This window comes from Octopus sinensis, linkage group LG3 (genome assembly GCF_006345805.1).
Source record: "Octopus sinensis linkage group LG3, ASM634580v1, whole genome shotgun sequence".
Classification (NCBI taxonomy): domain Eukaryota; kingdom Metazoa; phylum Mollusca; class Cephalopoda; order Octopoda; family Octopodidae; genus Octopus; species Octopus sinensis.
This window is the reverse complement of record NC_042999.1, coordinates 137,789,920-137,804,674: the sequence shown is the minus strand read 5'-3', so window position 1 is coordinate 137,804,674 and position 14,755 is coordinate 137,789,920. Positions and strand designations below refer to the sequence as shown.

Genomic DNA, 14,755 nt, shown 5'->3' with positions numbered 1-14,755 from the left:
ATTGAAAATCTGCTCTTCAATGAACATCCAGCATTGGGATCTGATTTAAAAGCTTTTGGGTTGCTATTTTTTGCAGGCAAAGCTTAGCTGATTGACACCATCTTAGTTGCTGTTTGTCAGATGATGTCAGAGATTAAGGGGGAGATAAATGACATTCATTTCGTTAATTTTTCATCGAGATAAGAACTTTGGGAAAAATTGGCCAACAGTTGGAATTCAACTTGGGGGGACTGGAACAATAGAATGATTGCATTACAGAATTAATTCTCATCCGTCCTTAACCCCTGATCAAACACCACCGGGGCACGTAGTCATTATAAACATATTATATTCATGCTATTTAGCTCTCTCCAGGAGCTAGCTTAAAAGTCTGCATAGAGTGCAGTTTTTAAGCTATATGAACTAATCCTGTTTTCAACATACACATATATACACACTAGTTCTTTCTTTGTTTCTCTGTCACTCACTCACTCACACACACACACACACACACACACACAATCTCAATCATTTAATCATACACACAAGCACAATATTGTGATAACTTATTTTCCAATAAACATTAAAAATTACATATTGATATGGACTGTATATTTTGTCTTGGCTTTTGACTTATTCAGTACAGCTATTTATTTATTTCAAAAGTTGTATAGATACTAAACAATAAGCTATAGTTATTTACGTTGGATCAACAGCTCCTTAGCACATTCCTTGAATTCATAAATGTGACCAACTGACTGATTCAACACCAAAAATATGCTATTTTTCCATCTTGTCTAATTTTTTTAACTCACTACATTTGAATATGTTGGCTCCCCAGTTAACTATATGTTCTCCATGCAGGATACATCCTTGCAAAAATTTCCACTTTAAATTACTTAATGATTGTTTTACACTCAGAATCTCTATTCTTTGTCTTTCTAAAGCTTTGGTAAGTACACATAAAACTGTGCTTTGCTAAGGAGGTCATATAAGACTGAAGTGTGTTCAAGGTGTCACTCTACTTAACAAAGATCATTCTCATTTCCTCACTTCTGACTGCATGTCCCTAATCAGTTTTTAATCAATTCGTATTTCAGAGTTGTGCCCCTTAACTTTCTTGGTTATAATTTTCATTAATGCTTATGATTTTTCTCTTCATTTCAGGTGGAATTTGAATTGATTGAAATTTTTCTGTTCACTACATTGTTAGCTTTACCCCTTATATATTGATTTCTTATATTAGCAGAAAATCACAGATTTGTAAGGGAGGGATTGTAATTGAATTGTCTCCAGTGTGTGACTGGGAATTATACATATCACAGTGGCACGAGAAGAGAAGTCAACTGTCAATGTATATGAACTGAGAAAGTTACATATCACAAGTCAACATTCAGTAGGATTTGAATTTAAGCTATTCCAAATCATAGTAGGATGAAAGAAAACAGTTATGTGTTTATTGGATGTTAACTCAGAATGTAGAAAGAAAAAAACTAAATATCATCATCATCGTTGTTTAAATAGATACCACAATCTATTTAACCCAGGACACTACCATTTCTGCCATTCACTTTTCTCTGTGCTAAACAAAAATTATCAAAAATTGTGTTAAGTGAGTTGTTTATTTATAAGTTTGTTATTTAGACTCTGAAGCAAAAACCTGTTAATTTCAAACACATAGCTTTAGTCTGAGTATATAACTATTAGAGTTATATATCATGTAAATTATGTCTTGTAGGAGTAAATGTTGTTTTGAATCCCATAGAAAGATTATAGGAAACCTGTTTGAAGAATTAAGAAATTCATTGATGTTTTCAAATTGGCATTTTAAGAAACATTCAGTGAAACATTCAATGAAAATGTTAATTTATGGTGTTGCCATTATTTACTGTTTGTTATTTCTAGTTTGTGGTATCTAATTAGTTTGGTGGACTCAGCTATTGTTCAGTGCTAGTCACAATGCAAATTACTGACCTTTTTGCCAGATGTCTACTCATTCCTCTGTGGCTCATTTGATAGACTGATTCATTGTGAAATAACATCTTGTAAAGCACAAGGTTAGTGAAATCGTAGTTGTGGCCAATGCTGGGGACACATGAAAGGTACCTGTGCCAGTGACACATGAAAGGCATTTGTGCCAGTAACACGTAAAAGGCACTTGTGCCAGTGACACATAAAAGGCCCTTGTGCCAGTGACATGTAAAAGGCACCTGTGCCAGTGACACATTAAAGGCACCCAGTACACTCTGTGGAGTGGTTGGCATTAGGAAGGGCATCAGCCATAGAAAACAGACCAAAACAGACTGGAACCAGGTGCAGCTTATCAGTTTCAGTCAAACTGTCTAACCTATGCCAACATGGAAAACATGCAAAATGATGATGTACCTAATGTATCTTTACTATATCATCATCATTTAACGTCCACTTTCCATGCTAGCATGGGTTGGATGATTTGACTGAGGACTGGTGAACCAGATGGCTGCACCAGGCTCCAATCTGATCTGGCAGAGTTTCTACAGCTGGATGCCCTTCCTAACACCAACCACTCCAAGAGTGTAGTGGGTGCTTTTACATGCTACCGGCACGAGGGCCAGTACTGGCAATGGCCATACTCGAAATGGTGTTTTTTTACATGCCACCTACACAGGAGTCAGTCCAGCAGCACTGGCAATGACCACACTCGAATGTTTTGTTCATGTGCCAGTAAGGCGACGCTGGTAACTATCATGCTCAAATGGTGCTTTTTACGTGCCCACCGGCACAGAAGCCAGACAACTGCTCTGGCAGTGATCCCGCTCGGATGGAACTGTTAGCGCACTACTATAAAACTAAGTTATCGTCCTCTGAGTATTTTCTAGAACTTTTTCTGCATCACAAGTATCATGATCACTACCACCACTATCATTATTATGTTATGTTTTTTCCATCCAACTAAAACTTCAAGTTGGATTGAGTTGGGTAGGTCTTCAGCTTATGGTTATGTAGCCATTGCACTGTCTTAGGCAACAGTATATAAATATGCTTCCTGAAAACAGTTTTCAATCCTTTACCACCAGTTCTGATTTCATAGCCACTTGTTTTATAGTTACTTCAAGAATATGCTTGATTCATAAGAAAATGGTCCAATATTGAAAATAAATTTAAACTTTTATGGAAAATGGATTAAAAAAGTAAAAAATTTCAAAAAGCTAATACATCAAACAATACTGTAGAGTCATCATTATTATTTACAATATATTTTATTTCATTTCAGACAAAACGATCAGCATTCAGTGTTACTTCAAGCCGACAGAATTCTTGTTTAACTCTTTTCACATGGCTCCTTAAATACAAGAATTTACTCCTGTCCAAAGTGAGTTGTTGTTGTTGTTTGTTTGTTTGTTTGTTTGTTTGTTTGTTTTTGTTTGTTGTTGTTGTTGTTGTGTTGTTGTTGTTGTTGTTGTTGTTCTTCTTCTTCTTCTTCTTCTTCTTCTTCTTCTTCTTCTTCTTCTTCTTCTTCTTCTTCTTCTTCTTCTTCTTCTTCTTCTTCTTATTATTATTATTATTATTATTATTATTATTATTATTATTATTATTTGGAAAAAGAGGACACTTGTTCATGGCTCATAAGTTTTATTTGAAATTTGTTGTTTTAAAATTTAGTATTTGAATTTTTGTTGGCCTGTTTACTAAATAAGCCAGGTTGGTTTAGTGAAAATGGGGGAAAGAAATATTGAGCTGTAGAGGTGAGATTCGCCACAGAAGATGAGACCAAAAAGCACTCGACAACCACACTAATGAATGACAAACTGATCCTCAACCACTTTTAGTTTAGCTGTAAGGTCTTTCAAATAAAAATGATAAACATGACCCCAGAAATCAACATTTGCTAGTTGGTGGCAATGGTCCTCTTCAACATAGAACAGAATACCAGTATTTTGCAGATATGAAGACTGCAGAAACAAAATTGGTTGAGCCAAGGAATGGATTTGTTGATCCAAACAGATCAGCTAAGTGTCAAAGTAATTCCAGACTTAATCCTACCTGATAGCACAAAGCTTCATATGACTGTTGAGAGTAAAAGGATTATTATTACTATTATGGCTTGTGAGCTGGCAAAATTGTTAACATGCTGGACAAAATGCTTAGCAGCATTTCATCTGTCTTTATGTTTTCAGTTCAAATTCTACTGAGGTTGACTTTGCCTTTCATCCTTTTGGGGTCAATAAATTTACCAGTGAAACACTGGGGTCGATGAAATCAACTAGTCCCCTCCCCTCCAATTTCAGGTCTTGTGCCTATAGTAGAATGGATTATTGACCTGGCAGAATTGTAAGCATGCTGGGCAAAATGCTTTGCGGCATTTCATGTCTTCACATGCTAAGTTTAAATTCCACTGAGGTCAACTTTGCCTTTCATCCTTTCAGGGTTGATAAATTAAGTACCAGTGAAATACTGGGGTTGATGTAATTGACTAGTCCCCTTCCCCATAATTTCAAGCCTTGCGCCTTTAGTGGGAAGGATTATTATTATTATTACTATTATTATTATTAAGGCAGTGAGCTGACAGAATTTTTAGCACACTGGGTGAAATGCTTAGTGATATTTCATCTACTATTATGCTCTGAGTTCAAATTCCACTAAGGTCGACTTTGCCTCTCATCTTTTCGGGGTTGATAAATTAAGTACCAGTTGTGTACTGGGGTCAATGTAATCGACTGCCCCTGCCCCTACCCCTAAAATTTCAGGCCTTGTGCCTTGAGTAGAAAGGATTTTTATTATTATGGACAAAAGTACTTAGCAGCATTTCTTCTGGCTTTGCATTCTGAGTTCAAATGCTGCCAATGTTAACTTACTTTTCATCCCTTTTGAGATGGAGTTGATAAAATAAGTACCTAGGGTTGATGTAATTGACTAACCAATTATCTGAAAATTGATGATCTTGTGTCAAAATTAAAAAGAATTATTATTATTATTATTATTATAACAACTATTTCAAGGTGGACGATAGTTGATGAGCAGACTAAGTAGAGCACTGAACATAATGCCCTGAGGTATTAATGTTTTCAACTCAAATCCTCCCAAAGTCAACTTTTCTTTCATCCTTTCAGAGTTGTTAAAATAGAAATCCAGTCATATACTGGGTTAATATAATATCATCATCGTTTAAAGTCTGCTTTCCATGTGGGACGGTTTGACTGAGGACTGACAAGCCAGGAGGCTGTACCAGACTCCAATCTGATCTAGCAAGGTTTCTACAGCTGGATGCCCTTTCTAACGCCAACCACAAGAGTGTAGTGGTTGCTTTTTATGTGCCTCTGCACAGTGTGCCAATTCCCTATATTTGAAGCCTTGTACCTATTTTAGAAATCATTGTTACTTATGGATAGTGAATGGCAGAATTAATAGAATTTTATTTATAATGTCTTGTGGAATTTTGTTGCATCACACTAGGCGTGGGCTTGATGAAATAAGAACCAGTCAAGTACAGTCAGTAAAATGAACTGTACCCTCTGCCTTCAAATTCTGGGTTTTATCTTATATTAGAAATCAGTGTATTTATTATTATTGAAGTGTAGTGGATGACAGAATTGGTTAAGCATTTTGAGTGAGGTGACAACCATCTAAGCTAAGTTTATCATCACAATAACTTGTGGAATGTATAGATATTTATTTTTTATGACATTAAAGGAACAAACATCTTCACACTATAACAAATACAGTGCTTGCCTTTACATGTTCAGAAGTATCCATCAACAGACAGGCAATATATTATTGATTTTAGGAGAGACAGAAGACAGTTGGGATCTTTTCTCTTTGGCTGCTACTTTTCAATTTTTTCAGTTTTGTTCCAGTTGATTTTATATTTGGTGTGTTGACGAAATTTTTGTATTGTAATTATTGACATGAAATTCATTTTTGCTATAAATCAATAAATAAAGAGTTGATAGCATTCAAAGTTTGCAAATTTTGGGTAATTAAATCAAAAGCCATAGACATATAGGTGCCTTTCCATAGTAACAAGCCAAGCTGTTAACCAGCTACTTACTCCTCTGTTGCTGCCTTGTCAAGCACCATGGTCATTTTTCGCTTATGAGGTATGAAGTGGTGAGATCTGCTAAAAATAACAGCTAAGTAGGCCTTAAATCACACACCAAACTTTTTTTTGTAAAAATCATGAATTCCTGTGCATAGAATACAAATTCACAAAAATTTTGTGAAAATTCTAAAAAAAATAAAAAAAGTTATGAGGAGTTATATACATGCACAAAGCAGAATTCCACCAATATTTAATTTGTTTACAGTTTGATATTAAAATGTACAAAATGACAGCTTCCAAAATCCTGTTTTCTGATTGGGTAAAAATGATCAAACTTTAAATCTATGTAACTTTTTTAAACAACTTTTCTGGAACAAGTGAATTAAGCCTTGAGATTCAGTATGAAAAATTACATCAATACACCAAATTTGGAAATCACTTAATTTTAAAATTTCAAAAAGTGCAGCCAAACAGAAAAAAAACAACAAAAAAACCCCTGACTACTGCAATGTTCACATTCTATTGAACACTATCAGTCGTGAAAGTGTCATTAAATAGCTGTAAATAGATCGAAAGCATGCCATAGGAACTTATATTGTATTTTCCGTTGGTCACTACGTTCTATGACGAATGTAATTATTTTAAAGATCAGGATGACTCAACTTTTAATGTAGAGTCACCCTGTTTGTGAGTGATCTGTTGTTATTCTAAGCATGGAATTTTGTCAGTGAACAGGTCACGGTCTCAAATATTTTGAAAAATTAAATTTAGATGTTGAAGTGAATCTAACGGTTTTTGTGTGTTTTTAAATGGCTTATAAACACCTACCACGCTGCAATTGTTTATTTTAACATTTAATTCAATAATTGTATATTCGTTCTTTCAGTTTAGTATTTACTTCTACGAAATCATTAACAAGAATGCTAATTCACCTTTAGAAATGAGGAATCTCTGTTCCAAACTTCCGGAAGATTATTACACACGGTAATAAAACATTTCATTTGTTTATATATGTTTTGCAATTAGAAAGTTATCTCCCCTGTACTTTTTAGTGAAAATTTTCTCAAATCTACTGGGAATACGCCCATCCTTGTGTAACCATTTACCATTATTAAAGAATTATTTGTAAATTTATACATTTAAATTTTATTGAAATTGGTTTTATATAATATTTCACAATTCCTCTGAACACAATGATATAGTTTTTTCCAACCTTACAGGAGTTAAATGGTTTCGTAATTTTAAACTTTTGTAATTCAATCACTTCATATAATACAGTCTATATCAATTTCACTGCAATATAGGAAAAGTTTCATTTAGCATTTTAGCTGTGCGTATTCTGCGGTAAACAGAGTTATCTACCCTACTTTGTGATCATTGCTTCTGATTTGATATTTGAATTTAAAATGTTCGTCTGTTAATTTAATAATTGTCACATCCTAACAGTTATTAAGAATTATTATTCTTAACATTTTGATAGAACTGATTAAATACTGATATATGACAGCTTTGAGATATGTAACTGCTGTGAGTATGTTATGTAGCCCTAGTTAGCTCTACTTGAACCTGCATTTTGTATACCCTGGATAGCCCTGTTCATCCTGGATTATAATCTATATTTAGATCTTACTGCATTATCTCAAATTCAGATAAATTAGTTTTCAGATCGTCTTGTGAACCGGTTATAGGTTTTCAACGAGTCAAATAATTTATTGTATTTCTGATAGGAATGGAAAGAGAAGGCAACTTGAGCAGGATAAATACTACAAAGTGTTTTTATTTGATGCACCAGCTTTTCATCAGTTTTCTGACTGAAATGTACTTCTTTCAATGATACATATACTCACATAGACATACAATAGGTTTCTGTAAGATTCCATGGATCAAATTTCACATTTGCTTAAGGTGCAGTATAGTGGGACCAAACAAATACCACATTGTTGCAAAATAACTTCTTAATCATATATACATGCTTGCACCCAGATGGGCTGTACTTCAGCCTTTCCTGAAATTTTGTTATCTTCTGCTTTACAAAGGTTTGCTTCACCTGGTGTAGCAGTAAATCATTAAAATAATTTGGTTATAACCACAGAGATAGGCTTGTTTAATGCATATAACAATTTTAATAATTTAACAGTCACATGGAGATATATGTTGATCTAGAACAGAATTTAACCTGTCTTGTTTCTCAGCAGCTATTTTACTGTACATGTGTGTACTTGGATTTAGTGGAATAGATAGTGTTTCTAAAATGAAGGTTAGTATTGCTGATAATATATATATAGCCTTTTTGTTTTTTGTGATAAAAGAAACCATCCTTGTTTTCAACTGTATTATTCATTATTTAAACAGTTCTCAGAGTAAGTAGAAATTCTCATTCTTTATTCACAGAATCACTAATTTTGAGAAGAAAGCAGACATTTTTGTATTTCTCATAGTTGCTGACACAAATGGTTTAAATCACTGTTACACAAACAATGGTTATTTTCACCCCAGTCGGAGTTTACCTAAACCTCAAGGCATCAACTCTTTCCCTTCAATCTTCAAATACCCTGCTGTAAGTTTGTATTTATTTGTTATTTTAAATGTATTTTTATAAAATTATATTAATACCTATCTCTGATTGTCATTCTATAAATATTAATATTAATCATTGTCACTTAACGTTTGCTTTCCATGCTAACATGGGTTGGACGATTTGACTGAGGACTGGCGAACCAGATGGCTGCACCAGGCTCCAGTCTGATCTGGCAGGGTCTCTACAGCTGGATGCTCTTCCTAATGCCAACCACTCTGAGAGTGTAGCAGGTGCTTTTATGTGCCATCGGCACGAGGGCTAGTCAGGAGGTACTGGCAACGGCCACGCTCAAATGGTGGCCAACCACCTTACAGTATGGACTAGGTGCTTTTTTGTGCCACCTGTACTATTGTGGTTGCCATGCAGCTTTGCAGAACTATGAACCCAATGAGAAGAGGTCAGCTTCATACTAGGGATGAGGGCATTGAACTATGAGAAGGGGGCACAGTGCAGGTTCTTGTAGGGGATCTGCTTGACTACTCGCATCTAGTAGGGGAAGAAAAAGAGAATATGAACTGTGGGAGCTGCAAGAGATAGGTAATGGTGGCCCCAAAAGGCATAAGGTGATTCTTCAAATCAGTTTGCAAGATTGTGTGGGAAGGAGAATGAGGGGATGGGGAGGCAGGCTGCCAAAATGAGTAGGGCTGAAGGGTGGATGAGCTACTTGATGGATTTATATTTTGTCACCTGTGATTTGCTATATTTGATCAAGAAATGTCATTCTAAATTGGCTCAACTGATCTACCTACAAACAAATACTAAAGAAAAGGAACAACTCACCATCTCTGTAAAATTTAGAACTGTGCCTTTAGTTTGTTGTGTTTATTTTCAACTTCTCTTGTATTGATTGCTTGGAGAGATGACTATTCATTGGTACATTAAATGAAGGTATACTTCAGTGGTGCACCATCAAACCTGTGTTGTTGTAGGATTCATAATCACAAGTTAGCCTTGAATATCCACAAACTTTAAAATTTTGTTTGCTGCTGTTTTCCTCCATTGACATCTCTAATGCTTAGAGAAAGGCATTACTGTAACAATACATTTTAGTGTCTGTATATGAGAAATCAATATTACTTTGATTTGGTAACATTTATATTTGCAAACATAGAATTACATCTGCATTGGAATATTATTTCATTTGGAGTGGGGGAAATCTTTTTACTAGAGATAAAAATATATTGTATAGGAGAAAGTGTATGATCAATTACTCCTGTCCCCTCAGTATATTACAGGTGAAAGATGCAGCTGGTTGAATCAATAGTTGCATCAGCTAACGAGTTAGTTGTTAAAAAGTTCAGTCAAGTTGCCAGTACTATACTAACCAGCATTATAAAGATAATTGAGTAAACTCACTTTTGAAAGAGGTGGAAGCACCTTGTAATTGACAAGTGTTTCATTAACTTGAATTGCAGACTTCTAATCTACTCATGAATGTTGCTTGTGGATAGTTGACTTAACTTCATACACAATATTTAAGGTGTTTTCAAATGGTGTCCTTTCACTTCTCTGATGGTACTCGCATTTATTATTTGTAATAACAACAGTTCGATTTATTTTTCATTTAGGATCGCAATGTTCATAAGCACTGGCCAAATATTTTGATGATAATCAACAGAAAGAAGTCCCATGATCAAGGATCACAAGAAAAAGTGATCTGGTTCTATGACAAAGTAAGCATAACATTTTTATTGTATTTAATTCTTTTTATCACAATCCCACTTTCATTAACCTTTTTCATACCAATCCACCCAAGGCCATCTCTGATTTTTTGATATGAAATCACTTGTGTTCATATTTAATTTAAATCCTTCTCTCATAATTTTGCATAAGAACTTTTCGTTAGGCTATGTTCCAAACTCCAATTAATACATCAATACATAAAAAAGTTATTTTATTGAATACCTAAACACACTTGATTATTTTCAAAATTACTTAGAAATAGGGTTTCAAAAGGCTTAAGAAGCTACACTCACATACATTGATTGATTTTTTTTTTTTAATTAGTCTGGGTACCTTTTTGATTACTCAGTGATGAAATAGCAATAGAATCTATTTTGTTAGATATGTATACTAAAGTAAGTAGTTCTGAAACCCTTGATCAATTCTGATTGAGCAGTCCTATAGCATGCAGGTTTTCAAAGTAATGACTAATGTGACCTAAAAATGTTGTTTCAGTTATGTCTGACATATGCAGTGTGTGCAGATCACACAGGGAAGTAGGTGGCCAATTTAGCTACTGTATAGGTTACTCAAGACCCATGCTCACACCATTGGATTCACACTCCAACATGTACTGATGAAATGTATAGGGCAGTGCTTTTCAACCTTTTTGCTGGAGTGGAACCCCAAGGAAACATTCCACTGGCTCGAGGAACCCCTGTGCAATAATTTAATAATCTTATGCACACATATCTGCACAGAAGAAATAAAAATTACTGCCGATTTTAGCAGTTTTGTAACTTCTTGCGGAACCCTGGTTGAAAACCACTGGTATAGAGTATAGGGGTTCCATATGACAGTCTGGGTATGTTGTACTCTCTCCACAGCCAGTTGAGATAGGTAAGGTGGACTAGAATACAGCAGTTCCAGTTTCTCTGCATTTATTTTTGAGTTTTTTTTTTTCATGCAGTCTTGTTTTTTGATAGTATCCACAAAAGATCATCATTTCAGATCTATTTTGCATGCTGGCATTGGAGGGTTTGATATGGCTTGTGTTAGTTCTTGTATGGAGTTACTGTCCTAGAGAGGTTAGAAGACTACAACTTGCTCAGATGCCTATTTTAGTATGGTTTCTCTGATTGAATGCCCTTCTAAACACCAACCACTTTACAGAGTGTTTTGTGTGCATTTTATTGTTGCACCAGCACTAGAGAAGTTGTTGTGTAATGTCCTCCACAAGTCTAAAGAATCCTCTCAATACATCATCTTTTAACGTCTATTTTTGATGCTTGCATGGGTTTGATAGTTTGACCAGAGCTGACAAGCAGGAAAGCTGCACCATGTTCCAGTCTGATTTGGTGTAGTTTCTACGATTAGATGCCCTTCCTAATACCAACCACTTAACAGAGTGTGATGAGTGCTTTTTATGTGGAACCAGCACAGGCACATTTATGTGGAACAGGTGCTTTTTATATGGCATGCTGCAAAAAATAGTTTTCTGGCAAACTTAATCATTCAGCTAGCATTCAAGCCATGACCAATGGAAACCTCTTCACTGGTTCATGAAGCAAGTAGTTATACTCTGTGACACTTCAGAATACTCGTACAAGATTTGAACTTATGAACATATCTGTAGTTCAGTTTATTTCCCAACAGTTAAATCTGATTTTAGTAAATAAAAGAAAATGTTAATCAAAGACATCAGTAAATGGATCATTCATCTGCTACCTCTCTAACTTGTACATGTGGAAGGATTTCAGCTGTCAACAAGGTAGCAGATTGGCAGTTGATAGTGTTAGATAGAATAACAGTATTTGTTGCTGCTCTCTGTTCCCTGACTTCACATCCCACCTTTGCCTTCTATCCCTTTGGTGTTAATAAACTACTAGACATTTACTGGGGCTTGTTTTACTCTACCTCCTCTCTGAATTGGTTACAGTGAACAGGCTAAGAAATGTATATTCATGTTGCTACCCCACGAATCCTTTCATCGCCACTCTGGACTCACTAAGAAAGAAATATCAATGTACAGTTCATTTACAGTTTTAACTGAGTTTCTTGAGGGTAACCTACTTATAAAGCATATGTAGAGAACCAGTAAGTGTTAGTGTCTTAATCTCTAGTGAACTCAAAGGAACATGAATTACTGGTACACAATCGAGTTGGCTGACTCACTATTGAATTCTCTGTTGTGACTCCACAAGACATAAATATTTTTGCAATGTCAGATTGTAAGAAAATAGTTTTAGTTCGTTATAATTGTGTTTAACATTACATGAAAATGTTCCAAAACACTTAATAGTTAGTTGTGACACTATCAAATGTTTTCCTTCTTTTTTTATGACAAGTCAATCTGACAGAATCGATTCTTCTCTCAGATACTGACTGCCTGCATATTATAAATACAAGAAGTGAGGTGCACTTAACTAGGAATGAACTCTGTTTCAAACTCTGCCATGAGGTTAACACTGACATGTATTATTTATATGTTTGATACAAAATAGCAACCAAAATATTAATTCAATTCTGTTGTATGTAAATGATGACATTTATAATTTATTTTATTTTCAGAATGCTCACAGTACATATTTTATTACTCTCGTGGAATTTCGTATTTCTCTGGTTGTCATTACTGATGGAAAGAGGTCAGAACGAGACTCTCCTATTAGCAACTTTTTGGCAGAATTCACAACCCAGTTAAGATGTAACAAACATTTTGCGTCGCTAAAACCTGGCTAAACATCATTATTTCTGTTAAATGCTGTATATGAATCACTATTCAAGCTTTGGGTATTTCTTGTAAAGTGAGGCTGCTCAACAGATTTTTTCTTTGCAAATATTTTTTTTTATGAAATATATAAAAGAAGACACTGTGATAATAGGAAAAAAACAACAAATTAAAAAAATCCAACAGTTCAAACTCATACTTGTTTTATTGATATTTTTCAATTTTATATTTGGAATATTGAAATTATTATTTTATTACAAAACAGTAAATATTCAGGGAATCATAGTTTTGCATTTTCATACTGGATATTGATAGCCAGTTTGATAAAACAAATCTTAGTGAAACATGTTGCTTCTTGTTTTTACAATGAACTTCTTGCCTACATTAATTAGACTTTCAACTAGTCAGCCATCATCTTTATATACTTCGTTTACTTTATTTCTGTTTGTAGTACTAATGAACCTGTTAAAAACAAAAGCTGTGTTGTGATGGTAAGCTCTTGTGGAAGACAGCCCTTAATGTTCAACCTCAGTGATTTGTTTATGGTCAGTGGTATACAAACTTTTTACTGCCTTGATGTGTTGTCTATTGGCATTAGGCAAATTTGACATGCACACAACAGGCTTCCATGCAGTTTCTCTCTTTGGAATTCACTCAAAGCATCGGTCAGCCTAAGTCATAAGGCATGCCTAGGGTGCCATGCAATAGGACTGAAACCAAAACCATGTGGTTGCTAAGCAAGCTCTTAATTATAAAGCTGTGCCTGTGCAAAATGTTGTTTACAATGTGACTGGTTAGATATTTTTTTCCATTGTTTACTGACAAGAACAGATTTCTCTGCCACTGTTATCACATTCGTGCAAGTATTCTTGTACTTACTCAGAGGGTTATAGCTCTAGTGTTATGTAAAAGAATTCCTATATTATTTACAGGGTCATTTTTTAGGCGTATTTGAATGTAAAGGAATTTTGGAGGAAGGAAATATTCACTGACTCGAACAAGTTGGACTACTTGGAGGATAAGGGTTTGTCCCAGCATGATTGTTTTATTTAATCTTCTGGGAAAACTTGATTGGAAATTTGTTCAAATTTTTTCTGGAAAATTCAGAAGAAAAGATATGAATGTTTCAAATATTGCATGAATAAAAGAGAGATAAGTAGATAAATCTATTTTTCTATTGTATTCCTCAACTACACAGGCCGTCTAGGAGGGAACATCATATTCTAGCACCATAGACTATTACTGAATATGGGAACAGTATGGAGATTTTAAGATATTTTTTTGTGTAAGCAAAGAGAACAAATTTTACCATTGCTTTTGTTTTTGTTAGACTATGCTTTGATTCAAATTCAGGAGTTGATAAAATATGTTTCAGACACGTAATGAAGTCAGTTTACAAGATTCCTATTCTACAAATTTGAGGTGTTGTACCAATGATGATGATTTTTATGTCCACTTTCCATGTAGTATGGGTTTGAAGGTCTAACAGATGTAATGGGTTGAAGAACTATATCTTGCTCCAGTGTCTCAGTTTTGACATGGTTTCTATAGCTTCCTAGCATCAATCCATGTAAGAAATTATTTTCTAGTATTATTATTGGATTATTTTTTGTTTCTAAGGTAGTGGGAGGGTGAAAGAACTAGAACATCAGACTAAAAGCAACACAATATTTTACTTCTATCCCTCTATGCCCTAAGTTCAAACCTTCTTACCAGAATCAATAATTTCCTTTTATCTCATCTGAATCAATAATTATCAAGAACTTAATAATTATCAAGGATTAATTCA

At 34.6% G+C, this 14,755-nt stretch overlaps 1 protein-coding gene across 7 annotated transcripts in view; it reads left to right on the top strand.

Moving 5' to 3' along the window:
* Positions 1 to 13,162, top strand: part of LOC115209171 (KICSTOR complex protein C12orf66 homolog) — an 88,864-nt gene extending 75,702 nt beyond the window's left edge. For all 7 annotated transcript variants that reach the window (XM_029777403.2, XM_029777406.2, XM_036501373.1 and 4 more), the window contains 5 exons: positions 3,233 to 3,331; positions 6,885 to 6,982; positions 8,390 to 8,555; positions 10,145 to 10,249; positions 12,810 to 13,162. In XM_029777403.2, the coding sequence (XP_029633263.1) occupies positions 3,233 to 3,331; positions 6,885 to 6,982; positions 8,390 to 8,555; positions 10,145 to 10,249; positions 12,810 to 12,977 (636 nt within the window). In that variant the 3' untranslated portion in view covers positions 12,978 to 13,162. The remainder of the gene's footprint in view (positions 1 to 3,232; positions 3,332 to 6,884; positions 6,983 to 8,389; positions 8,556 to 10,144; positions 10,250 to 12,809) is intronic.
* Positions 13,163 to 14,755: the final 1,593 nt, after the last annotated feature.